The sequence below is a fragment of the Mus musculus genome, chromosome 7 (assembly GCF_000001635.26).
Source record: "Mus musculus strain C57BL/6J chromosome 7, GRCm38.p6 C57BL/6J".
In the NCBI taxonomy this organism is placed as follows: Eukaryota; Metazoa; Chordata; class Mammalia; order Rodentia; family Muridae; genus Mus; species Mus musculus.
In genome coordinates this window covers 16,307,410-16,327,973 of record NC_000073.6, presented here as the reverse complement: position 1 = coordinate 16,327,973, position 20,564 = coordinate 16,307,410, and the positions used below count along the sequence as shown (strand labels likewise).

The 20,564-nt window shown below is 52.5% G+C and overlaps 2 protein-coding genes across 15 annotated transcripts in view; one reads left to right on the top strand and one right to left on the bottom strand.

Moving 5' to 3' along the window:
* Sae1 (SUMO1 activating enzyme subunit 1) overlaps positions 1-7,738 on the top strand; it is a 67,661-nt gene extending 59,923 nt beyond the window's left edge. The window contains exons 9-10 of one of the 3 annotated variants that reach the window (NM_001285891.1): positions 45-143; positions 7,094-7,738. In NM_001285891.1, coding sequence (NP_001272820.1) covers positions 45-137 — 93 coding nt within the window. In that variant the 3' untranslated portion in view covers positions 138-143; positions 7,094-7,738. Of the gene's footprint in view, positions 1-44; positions 925-7,093 lie in introns of those variants that run through there. The other 2 variants (NM_001285892.1, NM_019748.3) reach the window with 2 other exon arrangements.
* A 1,901-nt stretch (positions 7,739-9,639) lies between these two features.
* On the bottom strand, positions 9,640-19,576 carry Bbc3 (BCL2 binding component 3). Of its 12 annotated transcripts, none has more exons than NM_133234.2 (4): positions 18,113-18,391; positions 15,560-15,848; positions 14,157-14,347; positions 9,640-10,856 (listed from the first exon to the last, which is right to left on the bottom strand). In NM_133234.2, the coding sequence occupies exons 2-4, from the start codon at positions 15,831-15,833 to the stop codon at positions 10,740-10,742; spliced, it is 582 nt and encodes a 193-aa protein (NP_573497.1). In that variant the 5' UTR covers positions 15,834-15,848; positions 18,113-18,391; the 3' UTR covers positions 9,640-10,739. The 12 variants fall into 12 exon arrangements, with proteins under 12 accessions (NP_573497.1, XP_006539641.1, XP_006539645.1 ...); XM_006539578.4 differs by lacking the exon at positions 18,113-18,391 and adding an exon at positions 19,466-19,576 and having other exon boundaries at positions 9,769-10,856; XM_006539582.2 differs by lacking the exon at positions 18,113-18,391 and adding an exon at positions 19,113-19,136 and having other exon boundaries at positions 9,769-10,856.
* Positions 19,577-20,564: the final 988 nt, after the last annotated feature.

Sequence of the window (20,564 nt, the reverse complement as noted above, 5' to 3'; positions counted from 1 at the left end):
TTCTGTCTCTACTCTGAAGCTGAGCCCTCTTCTCCTCTCTCCAGGCCCTGTCTCAAAGGGACCCTCCTCACAACAACTTCTTCTTCTTCGACGGCATGAAGGGGAGTGGAATTGTGGAGTGCCTTGGTCCCCAGTGAGCTGAGGTGTGTACAAGGCCACCGAGTCACCTGCCCTCTCTCCGGATCATTTTTCTAGAGCAAGCAGGCCAGACTTCATCCTGCCTTTGTCTTCGAAGCTATCAGGGAACTGCGGGGTCCCAAATATGATAATCACGTGGCACCTCTGGCATTGCTCCCTTGGGCTGTCACTGGGGACTGGCAGTGCCTAGTGAGAGAGAGCATCATACTTCATGATGTCAGAGTGTCTTGTCACGGTTTGGACTTAACTTCCCTCTATAGTCAGCAGAGGGGATCCGAGGCCCAGTGCTGCCTGGAGAACTGAGAATAGACCTCTGTTGTTGACCCTTCCTCAGGCTGGAGCCTGGGTGTTGGAAGGGAGAGACTGTCACCCAGTTGTCATGTCTTTTGGTTGTGAGCCTATGCACCTTACCTTTAATGGTTGAACCATCTTTTCAGCCCAAACAGTTTATTTCTAAAAAGTAGATTTAATGCTAGGGGCCATTATGCAGGCTTGTAATCCTAGATGTTGGGATGCCGGGGCAGGATTTACTGTAAATTTCAGGGCCAAGTTGGTCTACATAATGTACCAAGAACCTTTCTCAAAATATAATAAAGGGCATATTCCAGAGTTAGGGTGGGGCACTGTTACCCAGCTCCTTATACTGGGCACCCGGGCCCCTGACAGGAGTGGGTTGGGGGGCAGTTGGTTTGGTCTTCCTTCTAGGAGTATGAGGGCAGCCTGTCTAGTTTGTAGATCCCCTTGGTTGCTGGATAAAGGATGATAATAAAGTGTCTTTCTCTTAAACTTGCTTGTCTCCTCTGTTTTAGAAACATGGGTGGGTAGCTGGTGTCCTATTTTCCTTAAACCTGAAAAGTCTCACACCCTCTTATGCTTAAAAGATTCCTACTGTCTCCAGCCCAGCCTCCTTGCTTCCTTTGTCCTTTTGATAATACAGCAGTTGCACTGCAGACAGGACACATGGATGCTTAGGCTCCTGCCTGTGTGCTGAGGGTCTCAGTACTAACAGGCTGAAGTCACGTGGGTGAGCTAGAGCGCCCAGCTTAACCATGGTGGGTGGCACACTCCTGTCCTGTCTGCACCTAGGAGGCTGAGACAGGAAGGTCACAAGTTGAAAGCCAGCCCCTTCTGTGCAGCAAGTTGGTGAGGTGGAAAGCAGAATCCTATGGCTATAAGATAGGGCTTCCCCTGCAATACCATCAGCTCCAGTTATTAGTCCCCCTGTGCTCTAGTTGGTGCAAGACACAGTTCTCACCCGTGTGTCCCCGTATCCATCCCAGGTGCAGTGGAACCCTTTCTGGGCGTCATTAACACAGCTGTAGCACTGGGATCAGCAGCCCTGTGGATCTCTCGGGTATGAAAGGCCAAAGAAATCACCTTTCTGGTTGCAGTGTGAAGTCTTGGTCACAAGGGGGAGCAGACACTCCTAACCTACGTAAAACAAGCTTTCCATCTGGTGCCTCTAGGTCACAGGCTGAGTCACCCAGAGGGCCTCTGAGGAATCTGGCCGCTGCCAGTCCAGATTACAAGTACCCTACAGATAGGAAGATCCCTACGTGTCTGGGAAAGCCAGTAAAGTAATGGCTTCTAGAACCTCTGCAAGGTATGCAGCTCTGTGGGGACAGAACTTATCCTCAGAGGCATAGGAGTCAAGAGAGCAGGGCATGGGGGTGGGCTGCCCAGAGGCACAGTACCTCCAGTCCACCCTTCTCAAAGCGTGCTGGAGAGTGGGCTGCACAAAAGACAAACACAGCTGGGCAGGCTATCCCCTGCCTGTCCTCCCAGCATGCAGGAAGGGGAGGCAGGACAGGAAATCCAGGACAGCTAGGACTACATAGACCTTGTCTCAAACCAACATTCATAAAGCAGTAACTCACTTCTGTGCTCAGTCTTACCTACTTTTTAAAAAAAGTTGAATGCCAGCCGGGCGTAGTGGCGCACGCCTTTAATCCCAGCACTCAGGAGGCAGAGGCAGGTGGATTTCTGAGTTCGAGGCCAGCCTGGTCTACAAAGTGAGTTCCAGGACAGCCAGGGCTACACAGAGAAACCCTGTGTCGAAAAACCAAAAAAAAAAAAAAAAAAAAAATTGAATGCATTTCTTCAAGTATGGGTGTTAAGTGTGTAAGTTCACACACTGCACTTCTCATGCTGAGGTCAGAGAGCAGACTTAGGGTTTAGGGTGCTGCTGACAAGGTGATCCACACCTTAAATCCGACCACTCTGGAGGCAGAAGCAGGTGGACGTCTGCGTTTGAGGTCAACCTAGTCTACATTGTGAGAGTTCAGGGACGGCCAGGGCTACACGGTCAGACCCTGTATCAAAAACAAGCAAAACCAGTAACATAATGCTTCTGCAGTTGCTCTGGGGATACTTATGTTAGACTTTCATAGTTATGACCGGTTATTATTTTCATTTGAAAATTAAACATAAGAAGATAAGATTATGTGTCTAGTCTTGACTCTCAACTTGACTACATCTGGAATTAACTGAAACCCAATCACCTGGGTTACACCTGTGAGGGTTCTTAACACATTTGACATGGGAAGACCCACCCGCCTTCATCTGGGCCATACCTAGTAGCAAGGATGGGTGGAAATTCTTCCACGTTGGGTGTTCTGGGAGTCAAGTCAGATGGAGAGTGCTTGGCCTAAACAGTCTACTGTCTCGGTCATTCCACAGCTCTCTCTGCTATCTTCAAAGGCTTCTCTGCTGACGCTCAGTGTGCTAGCAGTGTATGCCTATATTCCCAACTGTTGTTGGGCCAGGAGGATCTCAAGTTCAAAATCAGCATGAGCTAAACAGTGAGAACTCATCTCAAAGAATAAACAAGGGAAAAAAACCCTCAGCGCATCAGGCAGCCTGGCAGCCTGTTAGACTCATAATCCTAGCAGCTGCCCTCATGGCTGAACTCAGGATTTTGGAGAGAAACGTGAGATGCTTTTTGGATGTGTTGGCTGTATCCACTTTCCCCCGCCCCGAGGTCACCCTCATAAGTCTTGAGAGGGAAGCTTTCCAGATGGCCAAGTTCCACCCAGACTCAGCTATGTAGATGTATGTCCACCATGGACAAGTGAGGTTTTTTTAAACCTCCTTTACACAGCTTGTGTTTAAGAATAATATGTTGAAAAGTCAGTCGGTGTTGGCGCACTCAGGAGGCAGAGGCAAGCGGATGTCTGAATTTGAGGCCAGCCTGGTCTATAGAGTGAGTTCCAGGACAACTTGGACAACTGTTACACAGAGAAACCCTGTCTCATAAAACCAAACAAGTAAAAGAATATATGTTAGGGCCAACAACATAGCCCAACAGCTAAAAGTTATGTGCTGCTAAGCTGCTGAGTTGGGGTCCCTATGCCAGGTGGGGGTCGGTCAAAGGATTCAAAGGAGTCCTATGTGGGTTACAGGGATCACCTTTACCCACTGAGCCATCCCACTGGCCCCACTTAGGTGAATATATATTTTAATTTTTTGTGTGTAGTAGTTATGCCTGCATGTATGTGTTTATATGTACTACATTTTGCCTGGTGCCCACAGAGGCCAGGACAGGGCACTGGTTCCTCTGGACCTTGGAGTTAAATATCTTTGTGAAACACCATGTGGATGCTGGGATCCAAACCCCGGTCCTCCACCAGAGCAACAAGAACTCTTAACTGCTGAGCTATCTTTCCAGCCACAGTGATATTTTGTTTGTTTTGTTCCTTGTGTTTTGGGGACAGTGTTTCTCTGTGTAGCCCTAGCCTTCTTGGAATTAAATCTGTTCAGGCTGGCCTCGAACTCAAGAAATCTGCCTTCCCCTCAGCCTCCCTACTGCTGGAATTAAAGACATACACCACAATCACCTGACACTGCCCCCCACACCACACCCTACACACTGGGATAATTTTTAAGGAGGAAATAAACTTGTAGGCAAAAGTCCATCTTTCTCCAAAGCAGCCATGGCAGGATGGGGACATGTAGAGAGGAGAGGTGCTGAGCCCCTTCATGGGAAGGTGTGGGCCCACTTAAGTTCCTGCATCCCTTGGGCAGAGGCCATGATGGCTGCAGCTGCTTCCTTTTCTCTTGGGTTTATTTTTCTAGGAGCCTGTTGGATTTGTACAGCATAGCTTCTTGCTATAAGTATCCCTGCGTCTTTGATGCAGGGGGGAAATTTTCTACTTCAGTGTTTGGATCTGGGAAAAGAAGGCAATCTTGTGACTAGAGAGATGGGGTTCAGTTCCCAGTACCCACACGGTGGGTTACAACCAGTTGTAACTCAAAGGGATCCAATATCTTCTATCTTCTGCAGGCCCCAAGCATACATATGGTATACACACATATATGGGGAATCATACATACATGTAGAATAAGAACAAATCTTTAACAAAGGAAAAGTAGACTGGGCAGGGGCAGAGGTAGGCAGATCTCTACTAAGTAGCAAGTTGAATGTAAGCCAGGGTACATGAGACTTAAAAAGTTGAGCCGGGCGTGGTGACGCACACCTTTAATCCCAGCACCCCGGAGGCAGAGGCAGGCGGATTCCTGAATTCCAGGCCAGCCTGGTCTACAAAGTGAGTTCCAGGACAGCCAGGGCTATACAGAGGTACACTGTCTCGAAAAAACAAAAACAAAAACAAAAAACTATAGTAAATGGATTGGTTCCCGGTATACCCAGAATCAGCAACACATGGTATAAATTAACCAAATGAATATTCTAGAGCTGGAAATGTACGCAATAGACGTAATATAATGGAGGTGAGAAACATTGAATCGAAAACACAGTAAGAAATTTTGCAGCCCCCCAAAAAGTTTGAAAGATTGAAAAGGTTGAGCAAGGTGACTCAGCGGGTACAGGAGCTTCCTGGAGTTTGTTCCCTAGGACCCATGCGGTAAAATACAAACCCTGAATTTCACAAGTTGTTCTCTGTCCTACACACACACACACACACACACACACACACACACACACTCAAAGATACATACATACATATACAGACATAGGTACATATACATATAGACACAGACACATGCATATACACACCAATATATACATGAAGTATACATACACTGTGTTAAAAACTTCATAACCTCTTGTGAGAAATGATCTCAAGGTCTGAACTATGGTACACAAGGCTTCATGCTATATAACCAGAACTTTACTGCCCACCCACAAATTATTCAAATTATAAAGCTAACTAAGAGGCAAATGTGTTGGCTCAAACCTATGAACCTAGTACTCAGACTCAGGCAGAAAATGGAGGACTGAGGGAGGGTGGAGCACACTTTTAATCCCAGCACTTAGAAGGCAGAGGCAGATGAATCTATAAATCCAGCCTGGCCTAAAAAATGAGTTCCAGGGGGCTGGAGAGATGGCTCAGTGGGTAAGAGCACTGACTGCTCTTCTGAAGGTCCGGAGTTCAAATCCCAGCAACCACATGGTGGCTCACAACCATCTGTAATGAGATCTGACGCCCTCTTCTGGTGCATCTGAAGACAACTACAGTGTACTTAGATATAATAATAATAAATCTTTTTAAAAAAAATGAGTTCCGGGGCTATATCAAGAAACCCTAGCCGGGCGTGGTGACGCACGCCTTTAATCCCAGCACTCGGGGAGGCAGAGGCAGGTGAATTTCTGAGTTCGAGGCCAGCCTGGTCTACAGCGTGAGTTTCAGAACAGCCAGGGCTACACAGAGAAACCGAGAAACCCTGTTTTGGAAAACAAACAAACCGAAAATGGAAGACTAAGTTAGTGTGGATATAGTAAGTCGGAAGCCAGTCTGGGCTCCAGAGGGAAATCATGTTCCAAGTTGGTATGCATGTATACATATATGTATGTGTGTGTATGTATGTGTGCACATATGCCCCTATGTGTGTAGTGAGCATGCGCACACACATGCATGCACATGTATTGGTTTGAATGGATTCTCCACAGGTTTCTGTCTGTGGACGTTTGCTCCTTGGTGGCACTGTCTTTGGCACTGTAAAAGTGTGGCTGGTGGATGCGCTGTGTTTCTGGGCAGGGTGCTCTGAGGGGTCCCTATTCCCTGCTTCTAGCCTGATCTTTCTGCTCTTGTGCTGCTAGAGCTGTGAGCAGCCAGACAAGCAATCAAATGTCCAGGGCTGCCTCCTCCAGTCAACAGGATGGGCTTGACCCTTAATGGCGAGTTGAGAGGCTGGCGTGTGGCTGGCATGCACAAAGCCCTGGGATCCATTGCCAATGCTGAGGAGGGGAAGCAGGAAGATTGGGGATTGGGTGTTCAAGGCCATCTTGGGCTAATCGAAACTTGTCTCAAAAGCAAAAAAGAGAGGGCAAGCGTCTGTAAAACTACTTAAAATGCTGAAGGGAGAGTTGGGGTATAGCTTAGTGACTTAGCACTTGCCTGCCATGGGTTTTATGGTTGCCCCATAAAACATGAATAAGACCAGGAAGTTGGCTCTGTGTGGGTAAAACTCAAGCCTGAGTTTGAATCCCTGGATCCCATGTGAAAGGCTGGGTGTGGCTGCCTGTGCCTGTAACCAAGATTGATGATGAGGGCAGATCGCCAGAGCTCCATGAGAAAATCCTGTCTCAAAGCAGGCATACCTGCACAGTCACCAAGGCACCAAGCAAAATGTAAATGAGCCAGTGGAAGGCAGGGGAAAAGACTTTACCCTCGCTATCTTACAGCTCAGGCTAAAACTCTTCCTTCCTTCCTTCCTTCCTTCCTTCCTTCCTTCCTTCCTTCCTTTCTTTTCTTTCTTTCTTTCTCTCTCTCTCTGCCTCTCTCTCTTTCTTTCTTTCTCTCTCTCTCTCTCTTTTTTTTTTGAGACAGGGTTTCTCTGTGTAGCCCTGGCTGTCCTGGAACTCACTTTGTAGACCAGGCTGGCCTCGAACTCAGAAATCTGCCTGCCTCTGCCTCCCGAGTGCTGGGATTAAAGGCGTGTGCCACCATGCCCGGCAAAATTCATTTTTTGTATCTCCATGTTTTGTCCACTGTAGGTTTGTCTGGGCACCATGTGTGTCTAGTGCACAGAAAAGCCAGAAGAAGACATCAGTTCCCCTGGAGCGGATGTTATCAGCTGCCCTGCAAGTGCTGGGAACTCAACCTAAGCCTTCTCCAAAAACCAGGAGTACTGTGAAGCACCTGGCCGTCTCTCCAGTCACCAACAACAACGCTGCTTGTTAGCAAATATTTTGGTAGCAGCAACAAGAAATTGCCTAATATAAGGTCTCACCCATCCCTGGACTGCCCTTGGACTCCTGATCCTCCTGCCGCCGCCACCCCCCACCCCCCCGCCATTCCCCAAGTACTGGAATTTCAGACAGGTGTTAGCAATCTGGCCCATACAATACTTATGAAAATTAATCAGTTAAATCTTATTAAAGATATTAAAAATATTAAAGGAATCAATAGTTTTAGAGACACAGTGCTTCTGTGGATGGAGGTCAGAGGACAACTTGTAGAGAATAGTTCTCTCCTTCTATAATATGAGTCTGGGGGCTGAAGTTAGGTTCTCATGCCTGGTGGCAATTAATTAGTCTTGGCACTTCCCCCCACCCACAAAGTTTCTCTCTGTAGCCATACTCGGAGATCTGCCTGCCTCTGCCTCCTGAGTGCTGGGATTAAAGGTGTGTGCTACCACATCACACCCCAGACTTGGCACTTTTTTTTTGTTTTGTTTTGTTTTGTTTTGTTTTTGTTTTTGTTTTTGTTTTTTTGAGACAGGGTTTCCCTTATAGCCCTGGCTGTCCTGGAACTCACTTTGTAGACCAGGCTGGCCTCAAACTCAGAAATCTGCCTGCCTTTGCCTCCCAAGTGCTGGGATCAAAGGTGTACGCCACCACTGCCCGTCGACTTGGCACTTTTGAGAACTGCTGTGTGCACAGTACACTTGGACTCTTGAACACATATATGTTCTTCTCGTGGAGATGCTCAGGAGGGCAGTGGATATGGCTTCATCAGATTCCTCTCCTCTATGCCCACAGCCCTCTAGAAGATCCACTTCCCCTAAATTGCTTTTTACTGTCACTGGCCACCAGGAAGGGATATACTACATATCTGCCTCTCCCTGAAGTCATTACAAAGCTGGCACTTGAGTGGGTTCAAGGACTGCCAATTCTCAGTCAGTTAGTAGGAAAAACTCTCCTTTCTCAAAATAATGCAAAGTGGGTTCTGAGGCTGTGCTCAGCATCGAGAGCTGGCCATGTGCCTGGCCTTAGGACAATGGTGCAAGGAATGTCTAGTTCTGATCTTAGCTCCAGGTCCCTTTCCAGCCAGAGAGCAACCTGAGGCTGGTCACAGGGCCAGGCTAGACCCCATGTCATTCAGGACAGAGCTCACAATCTGTAACTCAAGCTCTTGAAACAGTGGCTTCTAAACTATAAGCTATTCGTTCGTTCGTACAGTAAATCTTAAGCTTAGTTACACTCTTCATACCTGATGAAATAAGTACACATGAAGTATTAGTCCCTGTGTGTGCTTGCTCTCAAGACTACAGCAGTGGCTGCCAGCTCTGTGTAGCTACAACTTCTGTGCCTCTTTCATCCCGCCTTCCTTTTTTCTCTTGGTATAAGTAACTGAACCCAGGACTTTGTGCTCAGTTGAGCCACACCTCCATATCCTACTAGGCAGGGGCTCTACCACTGAGCAATGCTCCCAGTCTTTCTACTGTTTTTTTGTTTGTTTGTTTGTTTGTTTGAGACAGGGTTTCTCTGTGTAGCCCTGGCTGTCCTGGAACTCACTCTGTAGACCAGGCTGGCCTCAAACTCATAGATCCACCTGCCTCTGCCTCCCAAGTGCTGGGATTAAAGGTGTGTGTTACCACGCCCGGCTTTATTTTTAAATTAATTGTATATGAAGTTTGTATCTATATGAAAGCCTGCAGGCCAGAAGAGGGCATTGGATAACATTATACATAGTTGTGAGCCACCATGTGGTAGCTGGGAATTGAACTCAGGACCTCTGGAAGAACGGCTGGTGCTCTTCACAGTTGAGCCACCTCCCTGGCACATTTACCTATTTTATGTGCATATGTGTTTTTGGGGTTTTGGGTTTCCTTGTCCGCATGGAATGGGCCCTGTGCACATGCCTGGTACCCGCAGGCCAGGAGGTATCAGATCTGGAACTTGAGTTACAGAGTGTGAGCTGCAGCATGGGTGCTGGGACCTAAATGCAGATCCTCTTGAAGAACAGCCCATACTTCTACCTGCTGAGCCAGCGCTCCGCCTGTCCCCTCCACCTGTCCCCTCCCCATTGCTGAGACTGGGTCTCAGTTGCTCAGGCCTTCCAACTAGCTACGACAGGCCTGTGCCACCAGACCAGCCTCTAGCTTACCTTTTAGTATGACTGCCCCTTAAGAGTCCAAAAGTTCCAGTTTCTTTCTTTCTTTCTCTTTTTTACATTTATTTATTGTTATATGTAAGTACACTGTAGCTGCCTTCAGACACTCCAGAAGAGGGTGTCTGATCTCATTATGATGGTTGTGAGCCACCATGTGGTTGCTGGGATTTGAACTCAGGACCTCTGGAAGAGCAGTCAGTGCTCTTAACCACTGAGCCATTTCTCACACACACACACACACACACACACACACATACACACACACACCGTTTCTTTCATGTCCTTACAGGTAGTGCCAGATGCTCTGTCACTGGTAAAGCTAACAAAAAGAGTGTTCACTGTTCAATCTGATTTTATTGAAAAGGAAACATACAAAAATCATGTACAAAAAAAATTAACCAAACATGTACAGAAAATTCATTCCAGTATATCTACAGCAGTGCATGTACAGTATCTTACAGGCTGGGCCGTCCCTCCCCGCTCCCAGACTCCTCCCTCTTCTGAGACTTCCCCCCTCCCTGACTCCCCATCTTCCTCCCCAGCGCTTTGCCCTGGGGACTAAGGCTGGGGTGGCTTCCGCCAATATCTCCCACCCCCCAAATGAATGCCAGTGGTCACACGTGCTCTCTCTAAACCTATGCAATGAGATGGATGGGGATTGGGGGGGGGGGGGTGGTCCCGGGCAGAGCACAGGATTCACAGTCTGGACCCCTCCTGGACACCCCCAGATGAAGGTGAGGCAGGCATCGTTCACCGCCCGCCGGCGGCTCAGGGAAGATGGCTGGGCACTGGGTTAAGAAGGCCTTCACACGCCCCCCATTCTCTGGCTCCAGGAGGCTAGTGGTCAGGTTTGGCTCATATGCTCTTCACAGACCCCCTCCTCAGGAGGAGGGGGGGAAGCACCAGGGGCCTGAGGCCAGGCCCAAAGTGAAGGCGCACTGGGGACACCCCCAGCGTCCCCCCTGCAGCTGGAACGGGCAGCCAGCACCAGCAGCCTTTCCTGAGATGGTGGTGGGCGGCAGAGGCGGGCGGCTCGGTCCCCACCCCCTCAGTCACCATGAGTCCTTCAGCCCTCCCTTCCCTGGCTTTCGGGAGGCCAGGGTCCCCCCAAGTCCGTATCTCCATCAGTGCACCCAGGCTGCCCGGGCTCGAGTGGCATCCCTTGCCTGCCCCTGGGACGGGCAAGGCTGGCAGTCCAGTATGCTACATGGTGCAGAAAAAGTCCCCCGCGCTGGCCAGGGTGTCAGAAGGCGGAGGGGGTCCTGCCCCCCAAGTCTCCGACGTCCCCCGGGCGGGTGTAGGCACCTAGTTGGGCTCCATTTCTGGGGCTCCAGGATCCCTGGGTAAGGGGAGGAGTCCCATGAAGAGATTGTACATGACCCTCCAGGGTGAGGGTCGGTGTCGATGCTGCTCTTCTTGTCTCTGGGGAGAGGAGGAAGTAGGAATTAGCTTGGACCCGCAGACAGTGGGTTAGTGAGCAAAAGGTGTGGGTTCGAGATCGGTCCCAAAACTGAGCGCAACCCTCTTACCAGCCATTTTTCAGCCCCTCACTCACCAGGGCACACTCTCCCAACCTAGGTGGGAAGGGGCTGGGGCAGAATTCCCATAGCATAGAGCCTAGCACACACACCCTACGAATCACAAGGGCTCTAAGGGGTGGGCTGAAACGCAGCCCACTCAAGGTGAGAGACAGGCGTGGTGGCTCGAACTCATCTTAGTGTGCCTCACTAAATTTGTGCTAGAGCACAGGCTCCTAACTGGAAAAATCAAACCAACCAAACAAAAGGCTGTTGGGACATGGGAGAGAGTAAGGAGCAGCCCGACAGCCTAAGCAGTTCTCAAACCACCCCGGAAGAGTGTTGAGAACAGCAGGCCATGCCAGCAAGGCTGAGAGAAGGTATCTCTTGGCAATGCTGGCTTCAGGGAAACTCTTGTTCGATCCCTGGTGGTAGAGAAAAAGTGTGATGTAGCATCTAGATTTCTTCTGTGATGGCACAGGCCTGTAATCCCAGCGACTCAGGAGGCTGAGGCAGGAAGACAAAAGTTCAAAGCCTGTCTGAGCTATAAAGTGAGTTCAAAGCCAGTGTGAACAGCTTATTAAGAGCCAGCCTAAAAAAGAAAAAGAAAAAGAAAGAAAAGGAAAGAAAGAAAAAAAAAGGAAAAGAGAAAAAGAAAGAGAGAAAGAGAGAGAGAGAGAAAGAAAGAATGCTGGGTGTGGTAGCTCACATCTTTAATCTTAGAACTTGTGAGGCAGAGGCAGGCAGATCTCTGAGAATTCAAGGCTAGCATGGTGGTCTACATAGTGTGTTCTAGGACAGCCAGTGTTGGAAGGAAAGAAGGAAGGAAGGTAGGAAGGAAGGAAGGAAGGAAGGAAAGGGAGGGTGGGAGGGAGAGTGAGAGAAAGAAAGAAAGAAAGAAAGAAAGAAAGAAAAGAAAAGAAAAGAAAAGAAAAGAAAAGAAAAGAGAAAGAAAGGAAGGGAGAAAGGAAGGAAGGAAGAACGGAAGAGAGAGAGAGAGAGAGAGAGAGAGAGAGAGAGAGAGAGAGAGAGCAAGCTTTTATTTGGTCCTTCCACTGGTTATGGCCAAGCAGATCCACCGGGCTCATGTTCTTGGTTGTGAAGAATGTAATCCATTTGGAAGATGTCAGGCTAATGACCCTATTAGAGTACATGCCCAGAACTAGCCCAGGCCTCCTGTGCCCTCCTCCTCCTTGCAACTGGGCGAGGTGGTGGATGCCACCTTGTGAGTTCACTATCATTATACTTAGCCTATTAGGGGGAGCACGGAGCCCTGGGTGTTCACTCTGAAGACAACAGCACATGGGCCAAGCCAGAGATGGCCATCTCTTAGAAAAGAGGAGAAAACACTAATGCTAGACAATGTTTGCTGCTAAGCCACACCTTTTGCCACTCACTGGTGGATTCCAGGCATGTGTTTAAAAAAAAAAAAAAAAGCTCAGCTGAGTGGAACCTTTAAGCCCAGCACTTGAGTGGGGGAAGGGCAGGAGGAGAGAACCTCTGAGTTCCCGGCCAGTTTGCCTAGTCTACAGAGTGAGTTGCAGGACAGCCAGGACTACACAGAGAAACCCTGTCTCGAAAAAACAAAAGAAAAAAAAAGAAAAAAATCTTCCTGTTTTTGAGACCTCACCTCATGTCGCACAGGATGTCCTGGAACTGAAACTGTATTTGAGGGTGACCTTGACCCACAGACCTAAGGGTCAGTGTCTCTCTCCTAGGCAAGCACTCTACCAACTGAGCTACATCAGCCTCCCCTGAATTATAAATAAGTAAATAAATAAAACTAAAAAAAAAATAATATGTGGGCTGGAGAGATGGCTCAGCCGTTAAGAGCACTGACTGCTCTTCCAGAGGTCCTGAGTTCAAATCCCAGCAACCACATGGTGACTCACAACCATCTGATGCTCTCTTCTCCTGTGTCTGAAGACAGCAACAGTGTACTCATTAAACATAAAATAAATAAATCTTTAAAAAACAAACTAACTAACAAACAAACTAATGTGTACGTGCTGGCAAATACCAGAAGGCATTGGATCCCTGGACCTGGAATTACAGGCAGTTGTCAGCTGGGAACCTGACCCTGGTTCTCTGTAAGAGTTCTCTTAACCATTAATGTGTGTGTGTGTGTGTGTGTGTGTGTGTGTGTGTGTCTGTGTGTGTATGAGAAAGAGAGAGAGAGGGGGGATCTGTGTGTGCACATGTGGAGGTTAGAGAACACTATGTAAGATTAGACTCTTGACTTTTACTAAGTGGGTCCTGGGAATCGAACTCTGTTCATCAGTTTTGGTAGCAAGCACCTTTATCCTCTGAGCCACTTCAAAGACTATTTCTGAAGCAGAATATCACTCACTAGGTTGCCCAGGCTGGCTTTGAACTTTCTTTCTCCCTCCCTGAGTAGGTGGGATTACGGGATGCTGCCACCGGGCCATGCTACTTGCCTAGTCTCTAGGATTTGCTCAGTGGTAACCAATGAAGGAGATGGAGGACTTTGGAAAGCCATAGTTAGAAGGCGCGCCAGAGCCAGGATGGGAGCTAAAAACAACGCCCCTGGCTGTGCATGTAAGTGGGTGCAAAAAAAACACCTGCTGGGAGTGAGTCGCTGCTGGGAGGATGTCCCTTTTACAAAAGGTAGGCGACAGGGCCAGGGAGCAGAGTGAGGGACCTGTACCCATCCAACGTCAGTGGGGTGCGCCTCTCTCTCTCTCTCTCTCTCTGTTGAAATCAGCAAACAATGCAAGGGCCATGTGCAGAGTGCACAGCGCTAGGGGCGGGAACCGGGCTCTGGGGGTTTCATGGGGGGCTCCGATCTAGGAGCACCAAGTGGCGGGCCCGAGCCAGGGAGGTGCCGGCGCGAAGCAGCCGGCGGGAGGCGCTGCGGGGCGCAGTTCGGCGGGGGCGGGCGCGGCGGGCGCGGCGCGTTGCTGACTCACCGGCTATAAATAGCCCGGGATATAGGAGCCGCCGCGCCGAGCGCCGCCCTCAGTCCCCGCGACCGCGGGCTCCGAGTAGCTTTCCCCGACCCTGGCTAGGGGCTCCAGTCCTGATCTGGCCCACACCGGATCCCAGCATCCAGCAGATCCATTCCTTCCCCCACACCCCCATCTGCTTGTCCCTGGCGCGACCTCGCGCGCGCTGGGCCAGCAGCTGCAGCACATCTGGCGGGGTGTGCAGCCCCCTCCCCACCTGCCTGCCGCCCCGCACTCACCCGCCGCTCGTACTGCGCGTTGAGGTCGTCCGCCATCCGCCGCAGCTGGGCCCCGATCTCCCGGGCCCACTCCTCCTCCTCCACACGCACTCCCGGGGCAGCTTGGGTGGGGCCTCCTGCCAGGGCCTCCGGGGCGCTGGGCACGGGCGACTCTAAGTGCTGCTGGGCTGGTGACAGGGAGGGCTGAGGACCTGGGTGAGGGGAAAGGGGCGTGGTCACCATCCACCCAGTCTGCCCGGAGGCGCCCAGGAGCTACACTGTGCTTTCTTCTCCACTCAGCCATAGAAATTCCCTTTTTCCCACTCTTTCCCACAGGCCCTAGAAAGGGGTCTTACGGAAGTGGCTCTGGGGTCACCTGGATGGTCAATTACCCATTAAAGCTCATATGAATGTGGAAGTCCCTCAACTTATCCGACCTAAGTACCCCTATTTTAATACAGGGTCAAATCTAGCCTGTTCTATTTGACAGACGGGGAAACTGAGGCTCCACCCATAGAAGTGACCAAGGTCACACGGGGATACCGCCACTGACCCCACCCAGTCACTACCCTCAGGTCTCCAGCTCACTCCTGCCCAACCACAGTGAGGCCACACCCCCGGATGTGGCATTGGCCTGATGACCAGAAGGCCAAACTGGGACTAACCCAAGAGGACTAGGGTTTGGGTGAGGGTGGCAGGGGTACTGGGTTAGACTTTGTGCTCCACCCCCTCTGGCACTCATCCTTGTGCCTCGGTCCTGTCACACTAGATCCTGAGCCTCAGTTTCCATTATCTCTGAACCTAGTCCTGAAACGCAGGGAAAGTTGGAAAGTTTTTCTCTCTTCATGGGGAGGTGGGGGCAAATAGAAAGGGAAACCCAGATGGTCATTCCCCGTAGCCGGGCACCACAGGGTTAACAGCCCATCAGGCGAGGGACCTTTAACCCTTCCCTCCCTGAGCCTCACCCTCTCCCCGAGGGGGACTTTCCCAACACAATGGCCCCTCCCCCTCTCCTTCCTCCTGGGGGACTGCGGACTAACCCTGCCAGTGCCAAAGAGATTCAAATAAAAGGGTAAGGCCTCCGACCCCTCCCCAAAGTCCTGAGGTGACAGTCCTCCCACTGGCCACACTCCTTCCCACTGCAATCCTCATGGGGGTGGGGGGCGCCCAGGGACCCGGGCTGGGGGAGGGGAGCTGAGAAACAGCTGTTGCCCGAGGCCCGGGAAGGGACGTGGACTGCAACTCCGGGGACTGCAGTCAGATTCTAAGAGGGACTTCCCACTCGACTTGGCCCCTCCATCCATGTCTCCCACTCTGTCTTCCTGGTTCTTGCTACACAAAGACCACACTGGCCACACCCTCCCGGTGGCCCCACTCAGCTCCACTCCCGCTTCAGCTTCCCCGGGTGCGGGGCGGGCACTCACCGTCCGGGCGCGGGCCTCTGGGCCGGCTGCGGTGACCCCCAGGCCAGCGGGGGCCCCCCAGGGCGGCGGTGACGGCAGGTGGAGCGGTGGGGGCGCAGAGGTAGGCGGCCGGCAGCAAGGCAGGGGCAGCAGGGGCGGCGGGCAGGCCGGGCTCGCAAAGGCTGCAGGATACAGCGGAGGGCATCAGGCGGCCGAGCGGGAAGGGGCGCGGACTGTCGCGGGCTAGACCCTCTACGGGCTCCGGAGAGCTGCCCTCCTGGCGTGCGCGGGCCATGGCGCTCCCTGGAGCCTGCGGGACACGGCGGGAGGTCAGTGGGGCGACTGCGGGGGGGGCCTGCAGGACCCCACCTCGCAGACACCCTGCCTGGAAGTCACTCCCACCCAGGAAGGGATGACCCCAGGGACAGCCTGGCCGGGACACATGGTGAGGGGCGCACAGACTGCGTCTGGGGTTTGTAGCAAAACCCACCAGGAAAACTGCCTACTACTCTCAGGGCTTGGGCCAGGGAGAACTTTCTCAACAGAGAAGAGCGCAGAAGGGGTGCTGGGGCTCCCAGGATACACGGTGCTGTCAGAGAACCGTGTGTGTGTGTGTGTGTGTGTGTGTGTGTGTGTGTGTGTGTGTAATGGGAAGACACCAGTGAACTCAGAGAAGTGTCCAACTTTACCGCCCCTCCCGCTCCCCCAGTGAGGTGGCTCACCCAGAAACACATGGGGACACAGACATGCACACACAGCCATCCAGAGCCCTTTCAACATATTTACACCAGTCTCACACTGACCCGCTGCTGACATGCCAGCGCTCACCCGCCCACAATGCAGCCGTCACACACTGAAGCACAACAGACTCAAGTCTTCAACGTGTTTCTCCCGCATACACACAGACAACCCAAAGACACCCCCCTTACTATTCCTTAGCACATGCACCACCATCATCTCAAAACACACCTGAATGTGCACCCCCCCCCAACTTTGAGCTCCTGGGACACAACAGCCACACATAGACACAAGTCATCATATCCAGATACATCATCCCCCCTCGTGTGCGGGGCAGCCACATCGGGAGGCACCAGCCGCAGCTGGTAGAAGCCATAGGTCCAGCCTCTACTCTCAGCCCCAATACACCACAGCCAACTGTCAGCCCCAGAAAACACACACACACACACACACACACACACACACAGAGCCCAGCAGCACACACACCTAATGCAGAGACAGAAAACACTGGCCTCACGTGACTGCTATAAACACTACAGAGAGAGAGCACCACATGACACATAGCCTGGATCACAGAGACAAACCCCTCAGACCCAAAACTCACTCTCACCCCCCCCTCTCTCTTTCTCACACACACACACACACACACACACACACACACACACACTGCATGCAGAGAGAGGGGCTGGCACTGAACCCGCTAGATCCCCCCCACCCCCAAAGCCCTTCATGCTCAGCGTGCCTTGTGTGCCTTTTGCTGCTCAGAAGTCACCCAGCGAGCGATCAGGCACTGGGTGGCATCCCATCCCAAAAGCTGGGTACAGCAGATGCTTGTCTTGGAGACACCCAGAGACAGCACGCGCGCGCGCGCATACACACACACACACACACACACACACACACACACACACACACGCAGCGCACACTTGGGCGAGACCCCTGCACAGCAACACAGCTCACTCAAGCGACACACAAACACAGCTCAAGTGCCCCGGTCGTCCGCACCACCACCACCAACACTACCAGGCAAGCGACAGATACAGATCCCCTTTTCACCCCTTAAGAGCACACGTATACAACTCTGGTTTGGGGGGTGGCCACCCACACCCGTAAACGGACAGGTGCACCCCACCCCGCAGACACGCGGGCAAGGACTCACGCAGACACCCCTCCGGGTGACAAACGCCAACATCTCGGTGTAGGGATACAAACTCGGGAGCCAAACACGAGCACACACACCCAGGCGAGACACCTGCAGATCCACAGCCCCGCACGCGCGGTCCCCGCCGCCCCTCCGCTGTCACAGCCCCCCCCCTCGACGCCGCCACGTGCGCCCGCCCCGCCCGCCCAGCGCGCGCGGGGCCAATAACCGGCTGTTGCTGGGGCGCAGCCCCCGCCCGCGGGAGCCACAGCCTCCGCCGCCCCCTGTCGCCGCCCCCGGCGGGCGCGCGCTCTGGGTGTGGCCGATCCTCGGTGCCACCCCCCACCCCAACCCTCCCGCAGTGGGACTCGGGGGACTCGAGCGAGCCCGGGGCCACGCTCCTCCCAGGTCTCACTAGCCACCAGGGGGCGCGGGCGAGCCCGAACCCCATTGTTTGTAAACAAACCCGCCAGACCGCTGTGGCACCTGTGCGCCCAGACAGGGCGCCCTGAGTCCCAGGTGCTTCCTTCCCGCCCGCCTGGCCCAGCCTTAGTCCCAGTGATGAAAGCTGGGGCACAAGCTGCGGGAATGCAAGGCGACCGTCCTATCGGCCCGTGCACCCCGTCACCTCCTCCAGGGAGCCCTCCGGGCCTTGCCGCTCGTAAGCAGCTTCGGGAATCGGGGTGCTCACTCACCCCGGGGGCATGAACACTCCGGAGAAAGGAGGCGATGGGGTGGCGGGCGGTTGCCTTCTGGAGGGCTCGCCCGCCGAGTGGGTTGCTATTGAGGCACCTTGCTGCTGCTCCTGCTGCTCTAACTGCAGTGACTGCTGCTGCTTCTGGAGTCTTCGTGTCCGGATCACCGCTGCTGCTGCTTGCTTGCTGGTGTCGCCGCCGCCTCCTGGGCTCCCCGCTCGCATGTGGCTCTATGCCGCGTCTCAGGCCTCCCGGCAGATCCCCGGGCCCCGCTCGCTCGGCGGCCGCCCCGCCCCGCCTCTCGCTGGCTCCCACGCCCCGCCCCCGCGTGACGCCAGGGCCCCGCCCGCGGCTGGGGACAAGTCGGGGCTTGCAGTCGGGCGCCGCGCCCCCTACCTCGGCGCGGGGGGTTTCCCGGCAGCCAGAGGGGCGGGGCGAGGCCTGGTCCAGGCAGGAGGAGCAGCGTGGGGACAGCCCAGACCTAGGGTGTCCGGACACACGCTTGACACACTGACACACTGACTGGGACCCACACCCACACCTGAGGAGTACGCTCAGACTAACGGACTGGCACGCCAGGGTGCACTGAGTCAGTGATGACTGAGCCACAGGGACACAAAGTCAGACCAGAGGCACAGATACACATCAGGACAAGGGCCTGGACACACGAGCTCACACAGACCCAGACATCCAGATTATCTTACTTACTGGCTCACTGGGTCACACACAGACAGTGACAACCCAAAACGTAGTTGCACAAACAATATTCAAACAGTCTCCGACGCACAAACCCGTGTCCCCAGATGCCTAGGGCATTCACACTACACTAAAGGCTGACCCCTTCTCAGAACAACTTCCTGGCAGGTTCAGAGGGACACACACTCCAATCCAAATAGCACTCTCAGGCTGACACCCGCAATAGCTGAAGCACAGCCACTAGACTGCACTGGCTGACCCTACAAAACATGCCAGTCACATACAGAAGAAACTGAGCCCAGACCTGTGCTCACAAAGTCACTCCTGAGACAGGTTCCTGCTAAATGGCTTGATGGCGGGTTACACTCGTGAACTTAAACACCTGGCCCGCCTGGCGTAATACCCATCTGGCACTGGACAAATGGGGAAGAGGCAGCCCTGTGCTCCTGGCACAGACATGCCCGGGCAGCCCCCTGCACCCTATTTCATCCTGTCTGTTGTTTCTGTTTCCTTTCCCTTTTCTAAAAGTCATTTATTTCCCTTCCCTTTTGAAACAGTGACCCTTCCTCCTCCCAAGCCGTAGACATCTCTCACGGCACTTGACAGACTCTCTGTCTCACCCAAACTGTCACCAAACTTACTGAGTATATTACTTACCTATGGGTGCCCAGCACTGGGCCCGCTGTGAAAGGGTGTCACACAGCCATGTGAGATAAGACACTTGTTAAAGAAATAAACATAGTCACTTACACCTGTCTTCCCAGCACTTCCAGAGGATAAAGCAGGAATGTGGTTGCAAGGTTGGAGTCTGTCTGAGTTACATAGTGAGTTCCAGGCCCCCCCCTTTTTTTTTTTTTCTTTTTTGGTTTTTCAAGACAGGGTTTCTCTGTGTAGCCCTGGATGTCCTGGAACTCAGTTTGTAGACCAGGCTGGCCTCAAACTCAGAAATCTACCTGCCTTTGCCTCCCAAGTGCTGGGATTAAAGGCATGCACCACCACTGTCCAGCTTGTTTGTTTGTTTGTTTGTTTGTTTGTTTGTTTGAGACAGGGTTTCTGTGTGTAGCCCTGGCTGTCCTGGAACTCACTTTGTAGACCAGGCTGGCCTCGAACTCAGAAATCCTCCTGCCTCTGCCTCCCGAGTGCTGGGATTAAAGGCGTGCGCCACCATGCCCGGCTCTCCAAGCCCATTTTTGAGCACAGCAAGTGATCTTTTTCAAAAAACGAAGCAAGTGGGGGGGGGGGGGAGAACTCAGTGATTAAGAGTGCTTACAGCTCTTCCCAAGGAAGGACCTGTGTTCTGTTCCCAGTACCTACATCTTGTGCCTGGATATGTAACCCTAGCTCCAGGGAATCTGATGCTCCTGGCCTCCTGAGAGACCTGCGTCCGTGTCCACACACTCACGTACACACACACACACACACACACACACACACACATACTCACACACAATTAAATTTAAAATAACCCACAACTGGACAATCTGCAGACAGTGAGAGACCTTGGAGCATTCAGCTGTAAACTGGATGTTTTCATCCAACTCCTTTCCTCGGGGTTCAGGGACCCACGCAGAAGAGGAAGTGGAAAGATCACCAGAGGTGGCAGATGACTCCAAGAAAAGTGTGCTCCGGCTGGGCATGGTGGTGCACGCCTTTAATCCCAGCACTCAGGAGGCAGAGGCAGATGGATTTCTGAGTTCGAGGCCAGCCTGGTCTACAAAGCGAGTTCCAGGACAGCCAGGGGTATACAGAGAAACCC